This window comes from Calidris pugnax, unplaced genomic scaffold, assembly GCF_001431845.1.
Source record: "Calidris pugnax isolate Ruff unplaced genomic scaffold, ASM143184v1 scaffold17, whole genome shotgun sequence".
Lineage (NCBI taxonomy): Eukaryota > Metazoa > Chordata > Aves > Charadriiformes > Scolopacidae > Calidris > Calidris pugnax.
In genome coordinates this window covers 9,517,589-9,543,511 of record NW_015090794.1, presented here as the reverse complement: position 1 = coordinate 9,543,511, position 25,923 = coordinate 9,517,589, and the positions used below count along the sequence as shown (strand labels likewise).

The 25,923-nt window shown below is 40.9% G+C and overlaps 1 protein-coding gene across 1 annotated transcript; it reads left to right on the top strand.

Annotated features, from left to right (window-relative positions):
- Positions 1 to 14,272: 14,272 nt before the first annotated feature.
- LOC106884749 (cell death-inducing p53-target protein 1) lies at positions 14,273 to 25,923 on the top strand. Its single transcript, XM_014936287.1, has 5 exons — positions 14,273 to 14,402; positions 22,131 to 22,249; positions 23,516 to 23,581; positions 24,669 to 24,828; positions 25,297 to 25,923. Exons 2-5 carry the CDS (start codon positions 22,144 to 22,146, stop codon positions 25,403 to 25,405), a joined length of 441 nt encoding a protein of 146 aa, XP_014791773.1. The 5' UTR covers positions 14,273 to 14,402; positions 22,131 to 22,143; the 3' UTR covers positions 25,406 to 25,923.

Here is a 25,923-nt window from a genome sequence, read left to right as displayed (position 1 = left end):
CAAGAGGAAATACTTTCCACATTTCCCAACAATGACCGTGATCTCATCATCATCATCATCATCAGCCCTTTTGTTTTGAACAGATAAAGCAAAGAGGAAATACTCAGCTACCTTGCTCCCAGTCTTTTGCCATCCATTTCACTACTTCCTGCCTATGTCTATTTTGGGAGAGAACTGTTTGAGAATATTACTTCTTCAAAAGTTCACATTTCACTTATGCAGGCAGCTTGAGCCTTCAGTATCTCACTGGCTTCTCCCTCCTCCTACCCTCATAGTGGGGGAAAGGACAGGAGCGAAAGAAGATTAAAACAGGAGTGTTCACAACATCTGCTTCTTTTAATTATTGCCTTTCCTTCCCTTTAACTAAGGGCTATTTTTCATAGCACTGAGAAATCTTTCATGAATATTCTCTCTGTAGTGACAGTCTGGGATCCTTTGACAGTGGGAACTGGGCATGCAGGAGCAGGCATCACAGTATTTTTTTTTACTCCTTAAACTGACAATTCCAGGTGTCTGATTCCATTAGTTATTTGAGGAGAGTTAACCTCTGGCTCTGTATTCTTGAAAAAAATTGCATGCAGTCCAACAATTTCTTGTTGTTTTCAGAAAATTTGGAGCCATCAGCGTAACATTAAAAAAAAACCAAGGTGGAATTCCTGTTTGTATGATAAATGTAAGGACAGAAGGATTTTGTGTTTGTATCACGCTAGCGCATGAAACAGGAAGAGAAAAGAATGGAAGCATAAGAAGGATCTTTGCACAGAGATGACAGCCTAAAAATGGTTGTGGTTTCTGCTTATGAGCTTCAGGGAGCTGGAAACTGTGGTACAGAGATGTCAGAATATTGCAGGTTTTTTATGCCAACATCATAGCAGGTGACAAGGAAAAGGTCAAGATAAGGGTGCTCTTATCAGGGAATTTTCTATACTGAAGCCTCCTTCACCAGTCATATTTCCTCAGAGAGAAAAAAAAATACAATCATTTGGAAATTATAAGAAATTCCCAGATATATTGTTTGAATTAAATGGTATTTTTCAAAGGGAATCAACTAAACACTTCCTACTAGTTCATCAAGTCAGTTTCCACCTCATCCATCTCTCTCTTTTTACAGCCACACAGCTGTCTTCAGGTGTTTAATTCCTTTCCTTTAATCTTTAAATGTCGTTTGACTCTGGAAAAGATTTCACAGTAAGTCTATAGATAGCCCGTCCTGTACAGTCACGTTCAAGAACATGCCCTATAGGCACACATACTCAGTTTTATATGTATTAATGACGAAGACAGTTTTGAGAGGTGCTTTATGTCCTTAAGCCTCTTAAAAATAGAAAAAATATACACAAAGCAGAAATACTTACCAGTTCTGATTTTTTCAGAATGACACTGTATTCAGTTCAATTACAGATTAAGATGATCTCCAGTTTCAGTTGAAGTAAATAGGAATGTTCTCACCAGGGGGAACAACATCACACATAACAAGCACCAAAGAAAGAAGAGGGCTCCTCTCCTTCTCTAGGGCTTCTCTATGTCTCAGAGTGTATCCATGTGACTACAGTACTGCAGTACTCCTCTTTGTCTCTTTTTAAAATTTTCTCCTGTTAAGGACAGTAGTCTTATATTTTTCCATTAATCCTCCACCTGCAGCCTCAAATTCCAGACTGACAGACTAGAATTTGCTGTATGAAGGATGTTTTTATTAATCATATAAATCTTTTTATGTTGTGCAATACTTAGCCCAGACACATAAATGTTTCAGTGGGCATGAGAGAAATAAAATCTTAAAGCTGACACAGAAAGAAGTGCTCACTGAAGTCATTACAGTGAGCAATGAGGTGATTCCCCACTCTGATGTTAATCTGCTGCAAATACACCAATGCTATCATTCAACAGCCTCTGGCAATACCACCTCAGTAATAGGTTTAGACAGCTTAGTTTAATTATTATTGTTAGTTTGTGAATGTCTTAAATTCTGCACCATGGCACAGATGCTTTATGCCCAATACAGCATTCCATTTGGTGCAATCTATATTTTTCAATTCAGTTAAATGTTTTGGCTTGAGCCGATTCAAAGTGAAATTGTTTTCAATTTTTCACTTTAGCCATGCAATTGAAAAAACAGTCCTTCAGCCTTACCATGCTGTTGCCAGGTACCAAATTGTTCAGTGATGACTTACAGACTCAGTCATTCTTTTGAAGAAATTGGCCAGTCTCAGATCTCACCCTTGTTTGAAGTTATTCACAATCTATTCATGTCAAAAAGAAAAAAAAACCAAAAAAACCCCCAAAACCCAGATGTTAATTACATTTTCAAGTCCACAGTGATTTACTCAGGTGCTTTTGTAACAAAGGAAAGTGTGCTGACAAAACTGACTTGCAAATAAAGATATTTAAACTTGGCTGTGTTTAGATACTCCAAAACATCTGTTCTTTAAAACTAGGAGTCAACAGAAACATTGCGTGGTTGTGGGCTGCAGCATTCACTCTCCTTTAATTTTGTAAAGATATTCATTCTGTGTCCCAGCTTTTCCAACCATCATGTGGGAGAACTCAGAAGGAAGATCTCTCAGCCTATGTAGCAGAAGGGTATGAATCATCCAGTTTGCAGCTCATTATCTGAGAAACAGCCGTGCTGAACATACAAGACTCCTCCTCCTCGCATCCTAGGCCACAGACTAATGCTTGAAAAATCCCCTTGCACTGGAGCATTGGTATTATTTTGAGGCTTCTGATGTTGCTTTGTAAGTCTAGTCTACACCAGTATTCTTCAGTCTGTGATCTGCAGAGATACTATGGATTATTTCTTAATTTGGGGTATTGGAATAATGGAACGTTTGGAATACTATGGACTATTTCTTAAGGTAACACAAAAAGGGCCAAGAGCTTGGTGATCTCCAAGTCACAAGAACTGGGAAAGTGCCAGGCCAGGATGTCTCCATTCCTGCCGATGCTGTGCCCTACTGTCAGGCCTTTTGCAGTCAGCATCACTGTAACAGGTAAACATTTACTCTGCAACTATCACCAACATGTTCCTGCCTTCTAAAAGATTTAAAAGCTCACTAGCAGACAGCTAATTTTGTTTAAACAACACGCCTATCTTGTGGCTCCATTCTTGACTGAGAAAGTGCTTATATTGGTTTTCCCTCAAGGGCTTCACTTACAGTAAACACAATTAAGGCTAAACACATTATCTACCGTATATCATCATTAGAAATTGCTTTTTGCTTTTAGCTTTGTCTTCGGGTGTAGCCTGTTCTAGACACAAGCCATCCCTTAGTGATTAGGATGCTGCACCTCCGCACCCTAAAACCTTTTTTAAATGGCAGACAGGATTAGACGCTGCAGACTCTTAATCACATTACAATGACATTACTCAAAAACTACTCCAAAAGATTTTAAAACCTGTTCCAAATTTAAGCCAGAAAGGCTGTACTACTACTACCTGGCACACCAAGCTGGCTCAGAAGGGGGACATGATGATGGTCCAGGGTTCGCAGCAACGCAGAAACCCATCTTTGCATTTTCCTTCTGCATCAGCCTTGGTTTTATGGCCACGGTGAGTGATTTTGTCAGGAGCACTTGTAGAAGGCCTACATCAACATTTCTTGGATTTGTCCTGAAAGCCGCTTTTTCTCTCAGAGGATGCCAGCAGGACAGGGTACTGATAAACTATTCTCCCAGATTAACTGGGAAGGATATAATTTTTCCACACTCGTATGTTTGAGTATGTGCTGGTTTAATTTCACTACTTCCTCTGCAAAAGGCATGTTGCAGAGACAGGATGCTATGACTACATCTCCTTCCAACAGATCTTGTTACAGTCTCTCCTTGTGAGAGATTGAGGGAGGATCCAACTCTGGATTTCTTGGGTGTGTCCTCCCTCCAGAACTATTGAAGCACGCAGGAGTACCTTCCCAAACCATAAAAAGGGAGATCTGACAGTAGGTTGTATGGACCTGTAAAAGTGACTCTTCATTTTCTGGGTCTCTCTCTCTCTCCCTGCCCTCCACACTCAGCTTTACCAAGAACACCAGTTAAGAGCAGAGCAGTGAGCTGACAAGGTCAGGCAGAAGGGGGCTGATCAGCCCATGCAAAAGCACTGATGAGGTAACATCTGGGTCTTTCCCTGCTGTCAGTCATGCCATTTGGGTTTTGTCGATTCTGCTGATGAGTGCTGTTACAATAATCCACAGACAGGTTGCAAGGGCAGATGGGAAAGTACCGCTCAGCTGACAGACAGAGAGAAAAAAGAAAGGAGGGGAAAAAATAAAAAGAGTAATATATCTGAGCTTCTCAACACACTGGCCCATCTGACTGCTACAGGACACTATTAGCCATTTTACCATAAGCCATTGAGAGCAGCACTAAAACAGCAGCAGAGCAAAAGGAATACTTCTATTTGCTCTGCCAGAAAAAATGACGTATTTCACAAGAACACCACTGGCTGATTATTAATCATTCATTTGACCCTTTCCTAAGAAATAAAATGAATTGGATGCCAGGGACAAATAGGTAAGGCAAAAAGGACTATGTTCAGCCAGGAACGGTTTTATTATCTTGAAATTTCTTGCATAATGTCTTTGTTACATTCCTAGTTGATAGAGGCATCAGGAAACAGATGTGTTACAGTATATTGCTCTGACCAGTATTTTTGCAAGAGTTAATGAATCACAGAGCAGTGCAAAGCACTTCCAAAGGTTCGTAATCTAATTTACTCGTTTAATTATTATTTTTTGAGAAGAAACACTGCAAGCAGGACTGCTGGAGAGAAGCATGCTGTGTTCAAATTAACCTGCTCTGATCTCTCACCTGCATGAATTCCTTATGCTCCAAAAGTGAAACCATTTGGTTAGGAACACCAGTGTGGCTTTTGATCCTTCAGTACATAATCACTAGGCATCTTGTCTGTCAGAAATATCTGAAAAGCAAAAGAAGACCTCACATACGGCAATGAAATCCTCCTAAAAACAGTGCCTAGTAAAAGACAGGAAAGATCTGGGAGTGAATGAGGCTGACTGTGCTCTGGCAATAATGATGTATTTGGTGCCACAGTTAATAGCACTGTGACTGAGTGCTTGTGATTTCAGTCTTTGAAGGAAGAACTGCTCATGTCAGTAGCATGTTGTCTTTATGAAAGGCAAACAAATCATGAACTTCTACAGGGACAGATTTTACCACTTCTCTTTGCCCACAGACGCAAGGCAGGCAGCAGAGACATTCTTAAGTTTCAGCATAGACAACATTGCTCTCTGGAATGATCTTTAAGAAGTGATGAGTTAGTACCAACTTCCCAGGTAAAGTAGGAAGCAAGTGTGAGTATACTGGGGCCATCACATAACCACTTCCTTTATGCCTGAAGAGGCATCAGAGGAGGACGGAAGATGGATGTTGGGAGTGGGACTGGGCTGCTCAGTGGTGACTCAAAGCTGAGGAGCCCTTCTCAGGACTCCGCTTCAAGTCAGATCACTCCAGACTGAGTAACAGCTTCAACCTCTGGCATAGCACAACTTGCTACAGCTGACTCATGTCACAGTTTCATGCTGAAGCAGTTCCCTGTATCTTCTTTTTTCAGCCTAACATAACTCAAAAACACTTAAAAATAAAACTGGTGTCACAGAGTTTCAGAAACTTCAAAACTAAGCTAAACTGCATAACTGAAACACTCAGCTTGTGTTCGAGATACTCCCATGCTGGCACAAAGACATCTTCATCTCTCTGATACTGCCTCCTAACAACGCTCGTGGAAACCAATTAGTCTCAGTTGTGCTATGCTGGTGTTATCTCCATCTTCCTAAAAAAACCTAAGGAGTTTAGAGCACAATGACTCTTTCTTTGGCTTACTTTTTGTCTTCTCTTTCTTTCTATACAAATGCACACACACACGCATCCAGTACCTGCACTTACTGGACTAACTATAGCCTGGATAACTTCTAAGGGTGTATAATTCTGTTCTTTAGGTGGAGCTTTTCAATTATTTTACAATCACCAAACAAAGGGATGATGAATGGCTCTCTGAGTAAGCAGTTTACTGTCCAAGTGAATGCCATGGTTGCCAGCCAGCTAGGCATCAGCCATGGTGCACTGTGCACAGGCAGAATACTTGTCTCTTCACACCAAAAAAAGAGAGTGGATCAGTCTGGTATTCACTTGACCGCAGTGATCACAATTAACAACCTTTCTAGGATATGTGAATGCTTTTTCATGTCACAGTGCCTGCAGAATAAGGAGTGCATTAAAAAAAAAGGTAGAATTTCAGCAGTTAAATAGGATTGAAACCCGAAATAGCAGAAAATTGCTTTAAACAACTCCATGGAGCACAAATGAGTTGTAAATTCAGAAGGGACATGCACCAACACAAGGATGTGTTCTCACAGCCTGACAGGAGAGCATTAAGCAAGTTCTACAGTACAGTAAGTGCCTTAACAACCATCCTACTTACAGCTGATTTCAGGATAATTCCCTCTCTGATCTCCTGTACTACTTTTGCATACCTTTTAGCCTCTGCCAGTCACTGTTGGCATAGCTCCAGATACAGGCTTATAAACATTTGAACATTGCCAGACAACAGCTTCAGAGAATCGTTTCAGGCAGAGGACTCTAACTTCCTCCACAGTGACCTATCATGCTTGTTGTTTCTGTCAAGAAAAACAATGCATATAAGGTAGATGGGATCATTTTAATAAAGACTTGATACCTCAGCCACTGCTCAAGGCTCAACAATAGGGTCATTCAGATGTGAGAGGGCTCTGGGAGCAAGTCCAAAAATAACTTTAAAGGTAACTAAATTATAAGGAACAGGATTATGGAGGACTGTAGGTTCTGGCCCCCGACTTCAGCTACAGACAAAAAGGCCCTCATCTTGTCGCTACACAGACCTTTGAATGGCCTATTTTAAACTCAGTGATGGAAAGGAGTCCTAGCTTTTAAATGGTAGTCTTCATTTAACACATACTAAGAAGAAATACTGGACTAAAGACTATTTGTGAATGACTATTAATAGGCAATATTGTTTCTCCTTATATTTTTGGTAGAATGGAGGGTAAAAGACCAAGTAGGTAGTTCTGGGTTTTGTTTTTTTTAGAGGGTGCTTGTTCATTTTTGTAATTCTGGTTAATTACTCTGTCAAATCACTTAGAAGCAGGTATTTCAGAATAGCAAAGATGAATACATTTAAACCTGAGGCTTCTAAAAGTGAGGCTTGCCAGGTTTGTGTTTGTTTTGTCACCCACTGAATCAGAGCTCTGGACCAATGCAGACTGCAGGTGGCAGCATCCAGTAACCCAGCTGCAGGGTGAGCAGAGCCCAAATGAAAGTCAACACGGAGTTTTGCTGCGTTTGAATCCATGTCCTACACTGCAAGTGCTTTGGTATCTGTACAATTTCAGCCTGACTTTTTAATTTTTTTACAATATTAATTCTAATAATTGACTTATCATTAATCTGTATTTTCATCTGTGACCTTTAGGACTTTGCTTTCTACATATTATTGTCACATTCTCATTTAACTGTAGTTACATACTTTGCAGGTAACTTGCCTAAGTTACTCTTTGACCAATACCGCCTTCATCAACACCCCAGCTCCACAGAAAAGCTGGTTTGTCCTTCCTGCCACGCACAGAGATACAGGGAACGCTGTACTCCCTAAGGGGAACCTCTTTTCTGGTAGATTTTTGTTAAGTGCTCTGGAAGCTCAGTCAAGGCAAAGGGCTAAAAAAGACATGTGATCATCTACTGTAAAAAGGGACTATATGTTCTCATATACAATGTCATTCTTCACTTACTGAGCAGTTGAAGTAATCTTCCAAGAAATTCCCAGCATAGGAATTTCAAGAATGCTTAGCATTTCCAGAAGTTAACTGATTGGGATCTGTGCCTTTGATTACATTAGTAGTTCAGCCATAAACCAATCACAACTAATAGCAGCTGTGCTGAGCTGTCTCCATCTTTTCTCTTTTAGATATGATCTTCTAACATACCACTTCTTTGAAGTGAAGAAATTGAAGGAGGATCCACAAGTTCAAGATCTAAAGTTATATTCTTCTCTTGGGGAAAACAAAACAAAACAGTTTCAGATAATTTTGTTTGCTTCCAGAAGCTGAAAACATTAGTATCATAGAACATCTCTAGTTTGAAGGTACCCATAAGGGTCATCAAGTCCAACTCCCTGCTCCTCACAGGACTATCTAAAACTACACTTACGAAATACAGGTCTAAAAAAAAGAAAAAAAATCCACATATGCTCAACATTAACAAAACTGTGCATTTGTCAGTGCAGCACCTAGTCCCGACACTTGGACTAAGGTTAATTACTGTTCCAGTTAATTAGGGGACTCAAGAGCCTCTGTCAGCCTCCTTCAGGCAGGCATCGGACCCTGCAGCACCTCCTGGCTGCAGGGACTTGAAGCTCCTCCTCAAGATCTGTAGCAGGCAATGGGACCCAGTGTATTTGTGTCTTTCGCCTCCTTCTCCCTTGTGGTAACAGAAGACACGTGTGCATTGACCTTTTTGTGTAGGGCAGGGTCCCCTGCAGGGGAAGCAACCTCGAAAATATTTATATTGAACTTGCAATTAGTCTTTGCAAAGCCTGCGCAAAGTCAACATAGTCTTAGCAAAGGAACAGATATTTTTGGCCTATTTAAACTATGTTCAATCTCCTTTCCATATTGCCCACTTTTACAGTTAAAACAAAGTAGAATTCTAGGGACAACTGAAATACGGAGATACTTATTCTTCTGACTGCACCAAAGTTTGTAATTAGACAGTAATTCAGTCATCTGACCACAATCTCTTTCTTACATCAGAAACATCTCTGGCTTTCAAGCCAGCTCTAGCAGTCAGCTCTTTCCAGCACTCAGCCCTTACCATTGAAACTAATTACTCAGCTGTGGATAACGAACCTTCCAAAATGACCCCAAGGGCTAATGGTCCAGTCCTCCTCCTTCCGAGATCAGTACAATGATCTATAAGGTGGTTTTGTGATATGCATCACATAGATGGAAATCCTCTTGATTCCCATTGCCTAGAAAAGTAAAAAAACCATTAATTCAAGCAGAAAATTTTACAACTTCTGGACATTCCGTACACAGCCCAATGGTATAATCACCGGTGTCAGCACTACAGTCATGCCGGCAGAATGGGCTTTGTCCTCTCTGCATGAAATTTCTCAATTCTGTACTTTTTCCAGTCTGTGAGTCTACTCCTTGGTGATTCTGGCTCTAGCAGTTGTTAAGCTGTGATAATAACCAGTAGATGCAATTTCATTCTTATAGCAGGATTTCTCTGTTGTAGTGTTTCGTGCTGTGGTCCATTACTCCAAGACACAAAGAGCCCAGCAGTAATCTCGCAGCTCCCAGCTGACTTCCTGGAGCCTGGCCTGCCTTGCCCAAGCCAAACTGTGTGGTGTCAGGTTGGAAGCAAAAAATATCACTGTTGGTAGCAGTGATGTAGTAGCATGAAAGTAGAATTTGTTATGAATGTGAGGACTTGAATTCTCAGCTAACAGGACAGTCTCCCCTTGAAAACCATTAAGAGCCAAGCTGGTCAAAAAGAAAAAAAATACCACATACTTTAAATAACTTCTCCATCAATTTAGAAATGCAGTCACTGACTTTTTCCATATGCTGTTTCAAAAAGATGATTTTCAAATATCAAGTTAGGATAATGGATATTTTTCAACATCCAAAAAAACCAAAACAATAAAACATTTTTCATAAAGGTATTTCTTGCAAATCAAGGCAAATGTTCACTAATTTTTCTATGATTCAATGATTAACCGTGAATTGAACTGTTCAGCTTTTTCTGCCTCACATCGTCAATGAGTAAGACTGTGTCAAAGCTACAACCATCTTTCTGACACCAGGCTCAGAGCTTTTAGAACTGTTATATTAAAAGAAAAGAGAGTAAAAAAAAAAAGAAATGAAAATCATGACTTTTATGCTCCTCCTAAGTAATGGTCCTCACTGTGGGTAGGCACACAATGCAGCTATAGCACACTGGGCTTTCAGATCAGATTAGCTGCAGAGCATACAGTAATTTTTTTCAGATTCCTGCGTGGCATGTGGCTGGTTCTCTTTTCTACGTCATATTTTAATAGGCAAATTATTAGAAAAAGCCTAAGTGTAATTTTTCATATTGGAGATCATTTTTCATTTGGAACCCATTGCGTCTAAGTGGTTTCTGCTTTGTTTTGAGCTATGTGCCACGTGTCACTCAAATATTTACTTTGCATATGAAAGCAACTCATCTCTAGATCTTATCTGAAAAGAACGATGTTTCATATTTGAGTCACATTTATCCTTCTTGTGTAATCAGTGCTCTAAGAAATATGTTGCATTCAGACACCAAACAGGACAGGCAAGTTCCCAGTCAATAGGATGTATGCTCAGCTACGGTAAACTGGCATTTTAATTAGGAAAAGGAATTTTTTCTACCAGCATGTATTTATGGTAGACAATAGCAGGAATATTCACAGACATTGAGATTTCTTGAATTACAAAACACTCCCAGCTCCAGATAACATTGACTGCAAGCAAATGCCTGCTGGTGTAAACAGGAGGGGAATTGTGTACACAAGGTCCCTGCTTTTTATAACCGTAAGGATGGTTCAGATTTTTCTCCAAGCTTTACTAGGCAAGGTCCTTTATTCATTGTTAGTTTTCCAGCAGCAGAGAAACTATATCAAAATACGGGTTATCTGTAATAAGATATACATTTAAATTTGTTTTTGTCATGCTTTAACAAAGGTTTCAGTCAACTGGGCTAGACCCTGAACACAAACAGCAAGAAAGAGACAATCATGCTTCAAAGAACATACAATCTATTTAAAAGGGAGCAAAGAGAGGAACACATCTCACAGGTTCATCCACCCAGAAGTTAGGAGCACAGTGTGAGCCAGTTGGCTGAGGCCCCACTAAAGACAACGGAGAGACACAGAAAACTCCACTGTGCTCCATTCACCCTCACACATGGCATGAAGAAGGCCTGGCCATGGAAGAGAGCTGCCCTGTCCTAGGGGCTTGCTCAGGACATTCTTAGTCTTGGGCCAGGCTCCAAACCTCCCTGAGCTTTCACTGGGGCAGCTTCCCCACAATATTGCCTTATATATGGGCCTGGGTAGGGCTCAATATCCAGAAGAGCTCTGGCTTCACCAGCAGCTGTGCAGGAATCTCCAGGTGAGGTTTTACAGCCTGTATCATACACAATGATCCTTCTGATCTTAACTCCATGGTTACAACATCCACAGTCAGAACTAGGGCAATCAACTACATGTAGGAAAAAAAAATACCTTGAATCCAGTTGTCCCATCCTATGAGATGACAGGAAAAAAGCCCCCAGATAATTGTCAATGTAGCTCCTACATGCAACGATATAAAGATAGGAAAAGCAATCAGCTCTGATGGATTCATTTATAATGATTATTACACCCTTGTTTTTCTCTGATAGCATACATGATATTCAGGGGATTTATATAATTATTCAAAGGGACTGATACAATCTTTCTCTTTGCTAAGTATCACACTGCTCCTCTTAGAGCAAACAGCATAATTAAGATTGCAAAAGAAAGCCAGTGATATGTGTGTAAACAGAAGTTTAAAATCACTCACTTCCCCTCCAGGCTGAAGAATCATGATGAAGTTGGTGGGTGACCACAGCAGGGAGGGAAACATGTATGGCAGGAGGGTCCTTGCATTCCCTCATCTCCCCTGCAATAAGGAACACGTGCATGCCCAGTGCCACTCGGAACAGGTGGAACAGATCTGGCTCTCACATCAGTGCCTGCCTCCTGTGTGCCCATAAACAGCCCTAAGAGCTTAAACAGCTTCAGGTTCTTTCATGAGCGTCAACTTGGCAGAATGTTAAGCATATTAAAGCTGTTCTAAATATTTAAGCACTTAAACCACCCTACACCACAGTGAGAATTTCTTGTCCATGAGTGCTTTTGGATGGATTCATGGCTTCATCAATTTTTCTCCTCTAATCTTCGGGGGGAAAAAAAAAAGACACACCCTCCCCCCCCAAGAAATGGGCCCTTTCTCCCACAGATTAGTTTCCCACATAATGGTAGTGTCTCTGATTGCAATGTTACAGTCACTGAAATGCAAGGAATGAAATATATCAGGGCTAGTGATTACCATCTTCACACCAAAAACAAGAACAATATACATAATTACTAAATTAGCAATTTTATATGTCAATGTGGAAGAGGGGAACTATGTCTGAGACTAAACTTTGTGCCCCCTAGAACACCGGGTATGTGTTCAGAGAAAAAAATATTTCAAAAAAGCTACAGTCTCACAATATCCTACCACAAAGAAATAATAATTTGATATGCAACCATGGTGATCCTAAAATCTATCTTTAACCTACCTTATCAAATGTTTCCATGAACAACAGAAAATCCAGTCTGTGCCAAGCATCTGCCTGGTTCCCCCCAGAGCTGTGCAGGAGAGAAGGGGAGAGAGGCACAGACAGCCCCTGCAGCACACACCCCAGGAGCAGCTCCTCTTCCCAGCCCAACACGCTATGGACACTTACCTCGAAAACTGAGAGAAACACATGCACTTCTTGGTACCCACAGCTTTTTTTCCCATATGTACATACATGCTTACAAAGCTATTGCTGAGGTTCAAATCCCAGAGGACCATCTCACAAGTATAATTTCACAGATATTTAGCTATCGTATATATATACACATAAATAGAAGGGACTATCGTCGACTCCATTTTGTTTTACAGGTGTTACTTTTGACACTTCTCTCTTTTCTTTCTTTAATACAGTCTTTTCACTAGACCCTAATGAACATGTAGTGACTAAACCTAATCCAGCCTCTGTCTATACTAAGTTCTACTATGGAACTCCCTAAAGGTTAAGAGCACATTATGTGCTTCTCTAGTGGAGATGTGGCACTTCCCAGAGGGGACCACAACTACTTTGATGGTGGTCAAATGTAAATCATGGCATGAGTGTAGTGTATAAAGTGCTGAGCCTCCATTCTTGCCAGCGAGGCAAACCTGATGCAAGTGCTCTGCACCTGGTCCTTCAAGTCTGGATGAGAGGCAGGTGATGGGCTTTCACCACTAACACCACACTATCCATTAACAAGAGAAATCTCTGTTCCAAAGAGTTTCCAAGTTATGGTGACAAAACGGGCATGAAAACTCAACTGTTCACTCTCTTCTTCCTTTACCCATTGGCAGTTGCTCAGCTGTAACTTACTATTTTGCCAATTATTTTGCAATCCTGACCTCTCAAGGTCAGGGGCTTCCTGCACTGCTGCAGCCCTTTCTTGAGTAAGACTTTGTTTGCCCAGGAGCTGAGTAAACAGTGTGTTTTGGACTGGTGATGTGATTGTCCCAGACAAACCAAATACATCATGCTCTCTCCTTGTCAGGAGCACTGTGGATGGGCTCCTGTTGTGGAGAACAGTCTTTGCACAAAGCAGTTCCACAGTGTTTGGATGAAGCGAGAATGATCCTTAGTAAGAAGTTCACGTGGCCACCATTATATTTGGAGATGCCAAATCTGTGGGATCCGGGAATGTGTTTTCCGTTTTGTCTTTGTTTCTCACCATTCAAATGTATTTTAATTTGCAATGAATTAATTTTCCCCAAGTCGAGTCTGTTTTTCCCATGATGATAATAGTGATCTCCCTGTCTTTATCTCAACTGAAGAACACTTCATCTTATTTTCATTCCCTGTACTGTTGAGGACAGTGAGAGTGTCAGGGTGGGCATCTGGCAGCTGACCACAGTCAACTCACCACAGAGACCAAGCATCTGTTTACAAAAAGTCCAGTTCAGCTACCAACCTAGTTACCAAGGATATCCCAGCAATAATCATGTCAATGGTTACCACCCTGCACAGATATCTTTGCTGATCTAAGCACAAACGCTTAATCCCAGGGAGTTAAAGTGATCATTGACTTTGATAACAAAATATCAGAGCCCATATACAACTGTACCTATGGCTTTTCTTCATCCTCTGTGATGGGCTGTACAGAAGCACAATGGGTTGGGATATACATTTTTCTCCGCTGTCCTCATGTTAATCCTGTGCTGCTTCTAATTGTCTTCATCTAGCTTTCAGGTTAGCATGAAGTAAAATTTCTGGGATATTAGAAAACTCTCTGAGAAAAAACTCTGGTGCAAGCCTGTCACACAACATTCCTTTTGCTGCAGAGCAGGTGTGAGCAGTAGGCTGGGACTGCTGGCGAACTGCGGTAATTATACACTCTCTACCAACCCGACTCGCTCACGTCTTCAACTGGATACGCTACTGAGGCAAGACAGCAGGTCATGTCACCGGTCATGTGTGCTGCTTTTCTTTCCTAGACGCATCACAAGGACATGGGTGAAGTGATCGGCTTTTGAAGTGTTTTTTCCCCTCGGATTTGCCAGAGCTACCTAAAGGTAAGAGCTTTCAAGTTACTTGGGATCAATACTAGGATTACTCCCTAGGAAATAAGGAAAAGGAGATGGCAAGGATCAAATCAGACAGTGAGGTCAAGGAGTAGGACAGTTCTGGCTCTCGGTTGTAAATGTTAACTCTTTATGTAAGCTCTCTCTCATGTTCCTAAAATATGGAGCTATAGATTTTTCTCAAGATATTTTAACTTTCTCCTAGAACAGATCAGAGATGGATAATCAGAAAACCTGCTTTCTGACAAGGTGAAGCTGAAAACAGTAGTAAGAATGGAAAATCAAAATAATACACCATAGGAAAGGGCTTAGTGGGGACACACCTGCTCTCTTCAAATGAATGTTTGTTCATAATAACTTTTAAAAAGTTGCTAAACAAGGTCCAGATGCTACATGACATGTTACTTAAGCTGTTCTATCAGTTTTCAATTGAAGGACAAGTTATGGACATTATTTCAATGTGGGTATAAATGAAATGCTGGCTGCCCATGATTCAATGCTGTTGGTAAGGGAGTGCTAATCCATAAAAGAATTAAATGAAAAGATGGCAACTATCAAATGTTAAGGTAATGATGAAGTGCTGGAAACAATTGTGTAAGGCTGCCCTAAATTTCGACAGCTAGAAGAGAACATGAAAGACAAAATTGTGTCACTAGAGGACACGCTGAATCTAAACTCCATATTTCCTCCGTTCTGTTGTTTCCTCAAGTCTGAAGGCAAGGCATAACGAAATTTGGACCATGTCACTGCAGAATGGTCACAGTGTCTCCCTGATACAGTACTTCTCTATACAACGTAGTTGAGAAAAACCAAGAGTAATTAATTTGCTCATTGCCACTGTTGCAGAACAGGAGCTGAACCCATCTTTTCCCCCCCCTCAGTCCAGGTTAATGCACAAACCACTGGACAATACTTCCTTTTAGTGGTTAGCACTCTATTTTTGGAATGGTAATTAAGGAGGGACAAGTTCTAATGTAATCCCAGGGCCCAGTTGTGCTCATCCTTCAGAATACAGGCCCTTTAAATGTGAATGAAGTTGGTCATCTGAGAGAAGCAAGGGATTATACCTCAAACAGTAAATTAAAGAACAAGATTTAAGAGATATATCTGGTTGGCATCAAAGGTTAACACAAAAGTCAGTGATGGAGCTTATTCAGAATTTTAATTAATAACCTTGACAGAAATATAGGAGTGGCTAATAAAACGTATGAATGAAAAAACAAGTAATGGAAGCAGAAAATCTATTACACAGAATGATAAAACCTAGAGAATTGCTGTGACAGAATTTATATGTATTATAATGCTACAAAGCAGTGCATTTAGAAAATTATATTGGGAATTTCAGCTACAGGCTGGGAGTTCATTAGCACGAAATGACATTGGAGGAGAAAGACCTACTGCTGGTTAATGACAGCATAAATACAAACCATCAGCATGATGGGGCTGTGGAAAAGAAGTAGTGCTACTGGATTATTCTAAAGACAGCATTTCCATTAAATGTAAGATGACATTCACATCATTATATATGTTGAGGACAGAGCTCATTGGCCACTCATGGCCAAGAAGGCTGAATTCACTGTACAGAAATGAGGACTTGGCAAGGTCGCTTAGCCCTGCGAAGGAAAGGCTGCAGAGAGACAGGAATGTTCTCTGGGCTCTCTTGAAGGGAAAAGGTTTTCCTATAAAAGCATGACGCTGGCACAGTAACAAACAGGAATAAACTACCATCAATAATTTTAGGCTAGAAGGTTTGTGAAAGTTTACAGCATTTTCAACTGCGTTAGAGGTGAGAGCAACAGGAGCAGTAAATGTACTAAATTATAGACCAGAGCTCCCTTCATGAAGGAATAACCTAACATAAATGTCTGACCAGGGACAGGACTGAAAAATCCAGGGATTCCCTGCCTATCCAGCAGCCTTGTGAGCCCACATAGGCAGGGCCAGGCTGCTGATCTGCATGCACAAATGCTGCAGCTTCCTGCCAAGCACAATAACCACACAACCAACCTTCCAGGCACACATCACAGCAAATAGACACTGGTTTACACTTAAAAACAAAAAAGAAAAACCAAAAAAACCTCAAAACACTAACAAAAAACCACCAAAAAATCCAAAACAACAAAACAAAACCAAATCCCAAATCCTTCCAAATCTCTTTCTCCAAAATGGAAAAAGAGCAGAGCTCTTTCTTTCTCGGTAGAGCTCTGTTCTCCAACATTTCACTCTTCAGTATATGCTTCCTCCTGATTTTGTGAACAATGGTTATGCTCATTTTACTCTAAACTTCCACGTAAGCCATGGGGACTTGGATTACACATAAATATCTCCCTTTCCACACGAGAGGAGGAACAGTATCTACACAGTGACTTTCTGGATTCTGCCCAACTCCCTGGCTCAATGACAAAAACATCCTGATGACTTCAACAGATGAACAACCAACTTCTTCCACTGACCAAGCAGTGACTTTACATATTGGCTAGTGAGTCAGTGCAGTCAAAAGACAAGCCAGTGGAATCAAGTGAAGAGCTTGCAACAAGAAATACAGTTCATCTTCAGTTGCATCCCCCCTAGCTACATCCTCTCTGTTTGAGAAAGGAAGCTGGTAAGCCTTATACAGGCCTAAAAGCCAGAATAACTGGAGGATTAAAAATGAAATCTGGGAAGAAGAATGGGGAACTGGAAGACCATCCTTCATCTCATTGAAAAGGTTCTCTACTTCAGAAATCCTGAATACATTTTAATGTCCAACTTTTAATTTGTTGCCAGTAGCCATCTGCTTCTATTTTAAGAATAGGAATAAACAAATACCTGAATGCTGCTCATTTATGTTTATCTGCATTAGAGCTGGAAATGTTCCTTCCTGAACATCTGAAAAGCCTCAGCACATTATGAATGTTACCATAAATGACCAACTTGAGGCTAAAGGGAAAAGATCTCTCCACTGAGGAATTCAGTGTTTCATTGCTACCTGAAAACTAGAATTAACTGCTTCAATAAAGTAAAACAGAGGCACTCAATATTGTTCAAGCCACAGATGCAAATGCATGCCAGCAATGGCATTTTATGGTCACTCTTTAAAATAGCAGAAATTGAAACTGTCTCATAAATGCAGCTGGAAGGGCTAAATGCCCAAGAAAAAATTAAACTAGTGACGACAGAACAAGAACACATTACAGCAAACTGAAAGCCTTTGGACTAGTATCCTACAAGTCAACAGATCACCAGCGAAAACTGCTATACATCCATGTGTCCATGATATCTGAAGATCACTTACTGTATTGTTATAACATTAATCTTCCAAAATACAAAACTTTTGAATGTATTACCCTATCTTCTTCAAATACCTAAATGACTTCATCTTTCCTCCACTGCTTCAACCAGAATAGAGAGAGGCTGGTGCCAAACACTTTCAAAAACTTTTTAGGAACTTCATTTGGAGTCTGCAGTACAAGATCAACAATTAACCTTCTTGATAAAAAAAGCCTCAGTTAAAAAAAAAAAAAAAAAAAAGATTAGTAAATGTTTAAGTAAATCTTTGTCTGCTCTCACAGAAGTATCACACAATTTTTTTTTAACTAGGCCAATCTATTTCTGACGAATAACTGCAACAGAACAGAATACCAAGGTAAGGGAAATGTTACCTGGACTCCGATACATGCGTACCTGCCAAATCCCATCTGCCTCCTCTTTTTTTCACACTATAATTTCTGAATCTGAGTGGAGAAGAATTAGTACTGCAGTGAACTTCAATTCTCAAATGAAATTGTAAATACTTCATTGGCACAGGCTCATAAGACTAAAACAAAGAGGCATCGGCACTCAAGTAATGAGATTTCTGAAATGACTGTTGAGTAGTTCCCAGTTTGTGTTCTGCTGAGCTGTACCTGGGTCAACATGGACATGAATCCCTCGCGACTCTCCAGGCTCACGAATGCTTCCATTTCAAACACCACAATGTCACCTTTGAAGAAGTGTTTGTGGGAAAAGCATGTTTCCAAAGAACTTGAAATCAAACTGGAAAAAGTACTTCTGAAAGGTGAAAAATGATTTGCATAGACAGGACTGTCTCTCTGCCCACCTCTGTGAACATGCAGCACATGAAAAACCTTTTGGAAAAATACAACAAAGAGGATAGGAAAATCATCGTTCTCTTTTCAAATCCTTGAACCATACCTGGGAGGCCAAAGGACAACTGTCAGGATTGTCCTCCATGCGTCTCAGTTTCCCCTTTACAAAGCACAAGTGACAGCACCCGTGCCTCTTTGCAGGCACACGTCGAACTGTTCTCATCTGTGGGATTATTCAGCCATCAGGGATGTTTGGGAGGGAATGTGAAGGGGGCAGGTGAGAGCTGGAGCATGGGGCCCTGCCATGGAATTTCACAGTTCAGCAGCTTTGCTTGGCTGCCTGACGAGTGCTCTTCACACCAGAACACAAGTGCCTGGAGCAAATCCAGAGGAAGATGATGGAAACTGCCATTTCCTATTCTCCCCTAGGATATGTCCTTCCTGGAACATAAAGGCTTTGTCATTTCCACTTTCCTTTCACTGAACTGGTTCTTTGTGCATATGCCTCAGGGTGTGATTTGCTGCTTTTTTTTTTAATACTAATTTCCACAAGACCTCAAGTAAGCTTTATTTTCCTGTGCAAATCGATTATACCCATATGTAGAAGAGACTGAGACCTCAGAGGAGAGAAGGCAGACTCATTTTGGTGTGCCTGGGACTATACATTTCTGCCAGTAGGTCAAGCTTGCAGTTGCTCGAGTCAATCTCGAATGCTTCACATAAACCAAGCCGCCACTTCAGGAGTGCACAGGGCTGTGCTCTGCCCTCACAGAGAGCTCCATTTAACTCGGTGTGACTGCAGTGAAGATAACTTAAACCACCCCCCTAGCTATTAAGCATGGGCATTCTAGATGTTACTGGTTTTTGGAAGGGAGTTTATCAGGACATTTTCCTACTCTTCAGGAACTGCTACCTGATATTTCTCCTTATGAGTTTTTCCTAGGGCTACTAACAGTGTTTGTTCTCTCCTGCACATGATTGAATTTGAGAGAGGAGAGGAAAGTCTATAGCTCTAATCTATGACAATAACACTTTCAGGATTGGGGGTCACAGCCCCAAAGATCTCTCAGACATCACAGGCATGGATGCAACCAAGAACTTAGAGTAACCCATATACACCAAATGAAACAGTCTACTGAGTTGCATAAAACACCCTAGAGAACGCATATCCTGGACCTCTGGACTTTGGGCACTCTGCACCAGGGAGTAAGGTACCCGCTGGGCCTTTCTCCCAGGTAGGCTGAAGAAGCTTCTGCAGAAGCTGAGGCCCAGCTGCCCATCCAATTCTCCCAGCTCATCTGCTCTGGGGCAGGTCCTCCATCACAACACACAGAGCTACTGGCAGCACAATAAGAAGCACATAACAAGACACTGAAAGCAAGCAAATGCAGGGCACCAACTTCATCAACAGCCTAAGGCCCAGAGCTTCTGTGCTTGATGGCTCTAATAGATCAAACACAGACCTGGCATCCAGTGGGAGTCCCACACTATTCCTGGCTCTGCTGCTGATTCACTTCTGCATCTCTTGTCCTATACATTTAACTGGCAGTATTATACTAATACCTCACTGGGTGGGGCAAGGATTAGTCAATGTTTGCTTGCATTCAGCTCTTAACTGCAACTCTCTCACTACGTTAACCACTATTATTCCCTCCTACTCTGTGCCTCATGACAGGCCTTTTGCCTGGTCACTGGATGAAATTCAAAAGCCCCTTCCTCTTTTCTTGTTTTACAGTGAGATGAATTCAGCAGAAACGTCACACAAACTGACACCACCCAGTATTTAGTGTATGGTGTTTAAGTACCAACATAGCAATAAGCCAAAAACTTGAAGAGGCTCCCTATAATTTTGCCCACTAGTTCCTGTCCCAAGGAAATAGCCCTTGGCCAACACTGGCTAGTGCAAAGCTGTCTATCATCACACTCCTGAACCACAGTTACAGCTGACACAGTCTTTCTTCTGCATAGTTCATTATTCTTGCTTAGCTCTCATAGCTTCATCTTATCCAAGTTCTCTTGATTCTCAGCTTTTCTTTTTTCCTCTCAGTGGGATCCTCATGAAACTTCAACAAAAGCCTATTAATACCTGTGACATTCCACATCACCTGTTTTAGCTCCTTTATAACAAGTATACCGAGATGTACCTTTCCCCATCCCTCCTCTCCAATCCATATATTAGTAATTTGCTCCAGCATCTTTAGCCTTAATGTGGCCAATGCTGCATTTCTGACTTTGATTCCACACCATCCTACCTATTTCCTTTTATTATTCATTCTACTATAATTTTCTACATCACTTCCCATTCATGCAAATTTGTGGAAATTACATCACTTCTTCCCTAGTGATATTTTCCATTTCCTCCTTTTCTTCCTCCCTAAAAGGACTGACACTTTATCTCAGCACTACTAATCCCCCCTCTTTTGGCCTCCCCTAGACATACTGCACCTTGAGAACAGACCTGTTGAGACCATCTTGCCTTGTTGAACAATTTCTGTCCTACTCCGGTTTGACTCACGTACTCAGGCAGCTTGTGCTGACTTGCCAAATGCTACATTTCTCAGTCTCTACTTGCTTATCCAAGCGTCTCTTAACAATATAACCCCTCACTTTTGCATCACCAGTGAGCAGGTGAGATGGGAACAGCCCTGATCCAAACCAGGGAAGGTGTCTGCACGGGGACACAGGACATTTAGCTAGACTGCAAGGAGCTATGTGGAGTTACCTGAGCAGCCAGTAAACCTGCACTGGACTCATTTAGTAGCTCTTCACAAACATCTTTGCTTCTTTTCCCCCAAAAACTACCCTTCCTTGCTAACCTGTGTGAAGGCTGTAACATTCTTCTGCAAAGGACTCCTGTGGTTAACGTTAGTAGGAAATCAACTAGTTAATACTGGTTCAAGGGACAGCTAGGAATAATTAACACCATTCCATTTACAGTAACACAAACACACATCTTTACCTGTATCCTCTTCCTCCCACTCCTTCACTGGGAAGGATAGCTCCTGCTAACACCTGCAAAACACACATATTTTGTGGCCTGATCTTGTTCAGAGCCTCAGGCAGCACAGTCATATTTAATAATGATCTTTCCCAAGAAAAGCCTGTCACACTAGTGATGAGACAATAGTTTCACAGTACAGAACTGGTCACAGTAACGATGATGATAAGGTTGCACAATAACCCGACGAAAGACAGAACTGAATTGCCACTGGTTGCACTGTTGCAGGCTCTGACTTAATGACACGTGAAGGTTTTTCACAGGTGCTCCAAAGTGTGCTCTTACCCTCCTTGATTATTTTGACAATCCATAGAAAAAAAATAGGTTAGTTTTTCTGCAAAGGTAACACTTTCAGTCATGAGTTTACACACTTTGAATAGTGTGTTCTCTGGGGGAACATTTTTCCCCTCTCCAGCACAAAGGAATATGTTAAGATGGTATTTTTCTGCTCTACCTTTTCATCTTCCTCATCATGAGGTGTAACAGGAATTGGCTGCACTTCAGTCTATAAAAAAAGCCAGAATATGAGAACTGCTAATTCTCTTCTAAGTAAAATCCGAGTGTGAGAACCAAGAATTACGGAAGCAGGCATTGACAAAGACAGGGCACTGAAAGTCACTTACAGCAGATTTTCTTTTGCACTACTTTCGGCAGGTGAACTGCAGAGATGCCTAGTGAGAAGGGACGTGTGGAAATTCCTATGATTATGTATGAACCTCGTCAGGAACCCTATGCACCAGAACCCTCCACACCAGAGTACTGCAGCCAAGAGGGTAAGCAGCTTTTGCCAGCAGGGTTTTGGAAAGAGCAGCCTCTGGGTGGTTGTGGGGCAAACATTGATAGTTGGTTTCCGGAGCATAACTGAGTCAGCTGATAAGGGGTCCAGCTTTGCCAGGACATGACGGGTTTAGAAAGTGCCTTTGCCAGCATAGAAAAAAGAGGTAGACAGGCTGGTAGGCTCTCCCAACAGGAACATCACTTAAAATGTCAAAAAATATTTTTGTTGGTTTAGTTAATAATTTTTCTAACACCACATGCTTTATTGGAAAAGGAATTGCAATTTTATCTCTGGAATAATTTAATATTCCTAACAAGCAAATGTTCAGCCAGCAAACTTTGTGCACGGACAGGCTATATCTTGCTTAAATTGTAATCTAGTTTTCCAGAGGACTGGCCTTTTCCCAAACTCCCCTGGCTGGCCAGAGCTGCCCTCCCTAGATGAGTCAGTTCTGCAGCCAGGTTCTTTAGGGACAAACAATCCCTCCCCATTGCTGTCTCATGGGGACACACCATGACTGAAGTGCTGGCAATTCAGCTCAAGGACTGCAAGTGAGCACCACCAGCCTGGTGGCTTGATACCACATCCATGCTAGCTGGCTGTAAAGTTTTATTTTGAATGTATTCATTAATGTATTTTTTAATATGTTCATTGATTTCATGCTCAGGTCAGCTGATTGCATTCTCAATTTCTAAGATTAGTAAAAGAACTAAAAAAACATAAGGTGTCTTAGTCACCACTTCCCTTCTCCCTTATCCACAACAAAACAAAAAAGATCTTTAACTTTTTTCTAGAACAAAGGGTGTGCTAAAATTACTTGGATGGAGGCTGAGGGCAGACAAAATTCAAACTAGAAAAACTCTAAATACTAATAGTAAGGGAAGTAATCACTTAAACTAGTTAGAAGTACTGGTGGATCCTTTATCAGTAGAGTCCTTAAATTAAGACTAAGTATCATTCCAATGTTATACTGGAACAGATGCAGTTACTGCCTTTGTGTTGAAAAAAATACTCTGTTTCTTAGCTTGTGTTATACAGAAAGTGAGATTAGCTAATCACTGTGGGCTCTTTTGGCTTTAAAAAAAATAATCCATTAGTCAGTTCAGTAGTATTTTTTCCCTGTCCTGTACTTCACTGACCCGTGTCAGGTCTCTCCTGTGAGGCAACTCCCCACGCAGCTTCTCATCGGACTCCAACAGGGGCTTTTGGAAGGCACAAGCTGTTCACATTTTTACCTTTTGCCCTGTTTTTCTTTGCACAGGGGGTTATGAGTATCCTTCTCCCCCACCTTACTCCTACCGAGAAACAACGACCATTGAGCAACCAGGTAAGTGCCAGGGGACTGCATTTCTGACAACGTTCATGGTTCTAAATGCTAACAAAAGTGAAATGTTTTAGTTTTAAAATCAACAGAGAAGTTTTTTGACCCAATCACAATCTAAGAGGCTGGAAAATTTCCCTAGAAATGTTGGAAGATAAACTAAGATGAGAGACTCAGACTCATTTTTCCAGCATTAGCTGATCTACAGAAGCACTAATTTTTTTAAATCCTGCTAGGACTTTCACAACAAATCATTTAAAGTCCAGTATAGGTGGTTGTTCCTGTTCTAGTCACCTTTATGGAAGTGGAGAAGCTCAAAGGAGACACTGTGCAAAGAATTCCAAGAACAGCCAAATAATGTCTCTTACTGGAGGGAAGGAGATACATACTTTTTTAAAATCCCTAAGATCAGAAGGCAATTAAACTTAGATATGCTACATCCTGTCTATCTAACAGACCATACCTTTTTTTTTCTTCAGACTACAGTCTGAATGTACCCTAAACTTGTTTTAGGATGCTTAAAAACGTACTTTTCACTGAAAAAAATCCTGAAAAAATACCCTTCATGTACATACAAGGGGTGTGCCCCTCAAGGAGTATGACAGGTCCAGACGGAAAAAACATGAGGGAAGCCACAGACTTTACAAACGGGTTAGAATAACTACTTTGATAAATTCCTTGTACCTACTGAAAAGCTGATCCAGAAAGCTCCCCTATATCCTTCAAATCTCTTCTTCAGGGAGAATATGCATTTTCATATTATTTTAAATATCAGAAGATAAATTCTCAGTGTCAGTGTACATCCAGCAGTGGGTAGTGGAGACTGCCTGACTATAGGGATTATCCCATAGGCAATTCTCTGTATATGTCTTTATCCAAATAAACACTGGCTGCTGGTAAAAGCAACATACTGGGATACACACAGAAGCAGGACAGATGTTCTTATGAATATACTTGAAATAAGTAATAGCAACATGGGTGCCTCTAGAATAGCCATGTTAAAGAACCTATATTCTCCAATTAAGACTTTATAACTTGTAAAAGATTTCTCGTGCTTCTAATTTTGCTGCTTCTCATTTCCTCTCCAACTCAGTTTACTTGGTGTCTCAGCCTCCGATCATTGTAGCAGGAATCTTCTCAAGCAAACCAACATCCACAATATGCCCTTCCTGCCGCCAGCACATCACCACACAGGTCACCTACAGACTGGGCAGACTGTCCTACCTTCTGTGCACCAGCTTGTGTATGGTTGGGTAAGCTTTCATGTATACTTGGAATATTTTTCATAACAGAAGATTAAAAAAAAAGAGTCATTAAAAAAAGTAAAGTTCTAGCTAGCGCTTATATAGACAGTTTGCCCTTTTCTAATGGATAAGAAGTCATTCTGTCCGTACTAGATACAGTCATCACAGCTACTGGGGATGCAAATTCGCTAAATTTAACCAAGTATGTTATGACTTCTCATAAGACAGGCAAAAATTGGTACAACATTGTCTACTTCCTTACTGTAATTTAGAATCAGGCTCAGAATCAGAATAATGCATAAGATGTTAGCAGTGAAAATGATTAATTTTTTGAAAGATACTTCAACATTAAGAGACTGGAAAGAAGTGAATTCACGCAGTGAAAAGGCAGACAGAACAAGACAAAGAAAAAGCACAGATGTAGCCAGCAGAAAGTCAGTAAACCATTCCATGTATGTCCATCTCTTTGGCTGTTAGGTGCTGTTTTGGATGCTGCTTCGTACCTCTCTTTGTAAGGATCTTCAAGGATGCAGACCATTACTGCCCATGCTGCCAATTTCATATTTATAGATACAAAAGACTATAGAAACAAAATTTATGCAACCAGATGATGTCAAGTCTCTCTTTCCTAATGGCACAAGATTCTACAGATAAAACTACTGCTAGGAAACATACAGGAGTAGGCTTAGGATCTGCAACTCCTTTGCCAGTGAATCCATCTGGAGTTTACCATCATGTGGTTGGACTGACTTTAAAGCAAAAAACTTTGAAGACTAATTTACAGTGTCACTTGAGTTTATGCTCTATTTGAATCGTTGTCCTGAGCAGTGAAGTGACCAGCGCTACTAATCCTTCTCTCAAATCTCCAACCCAGCTGGAACACAGACTCTCCTGGACTTTTCAACATACCAGTAACCGAAAGGTTGTGACATGCACGTTTTAGAGAAGCACTTACCTTCCAGATGCACTGGAACTGACCAGTCAGGATTTCATTTCTCTCTGCTCTTCTTCATATGGGACCTACCCTCGCAGGGCTGCAGGTGGTACAGCGTAGCTGATTATTTATTAATGAAGCACTAAGTTATAAGACTGTCTTTACTGTGT

Excerpts from the sequence above, each read along its gene's own strand:
- LOC106884749 (XM_014936287.1), top strand. The coding sequence starts at position 22,144 with ATGCCTAGTGAGAAGGGACGTGTGGAAATTCCTATGATTATGTATGAA. Across the intron at positions 23,582-24,668 it reads AACGACCATTGAGCAACCAG|TTTACTTGGTGTCTCAGCCT; the intron begins GTAAGTGCCAGG and ends TCTCCAACTCAG. Across the intron at positions 24,829-25,296 it reads ACCAGCTTGTGTATGGTTGG|GTGCTGTTTTGGATGCTGCT; the intron begins GTAAGCTTTCAT and ends TTTGGCTGTTAG.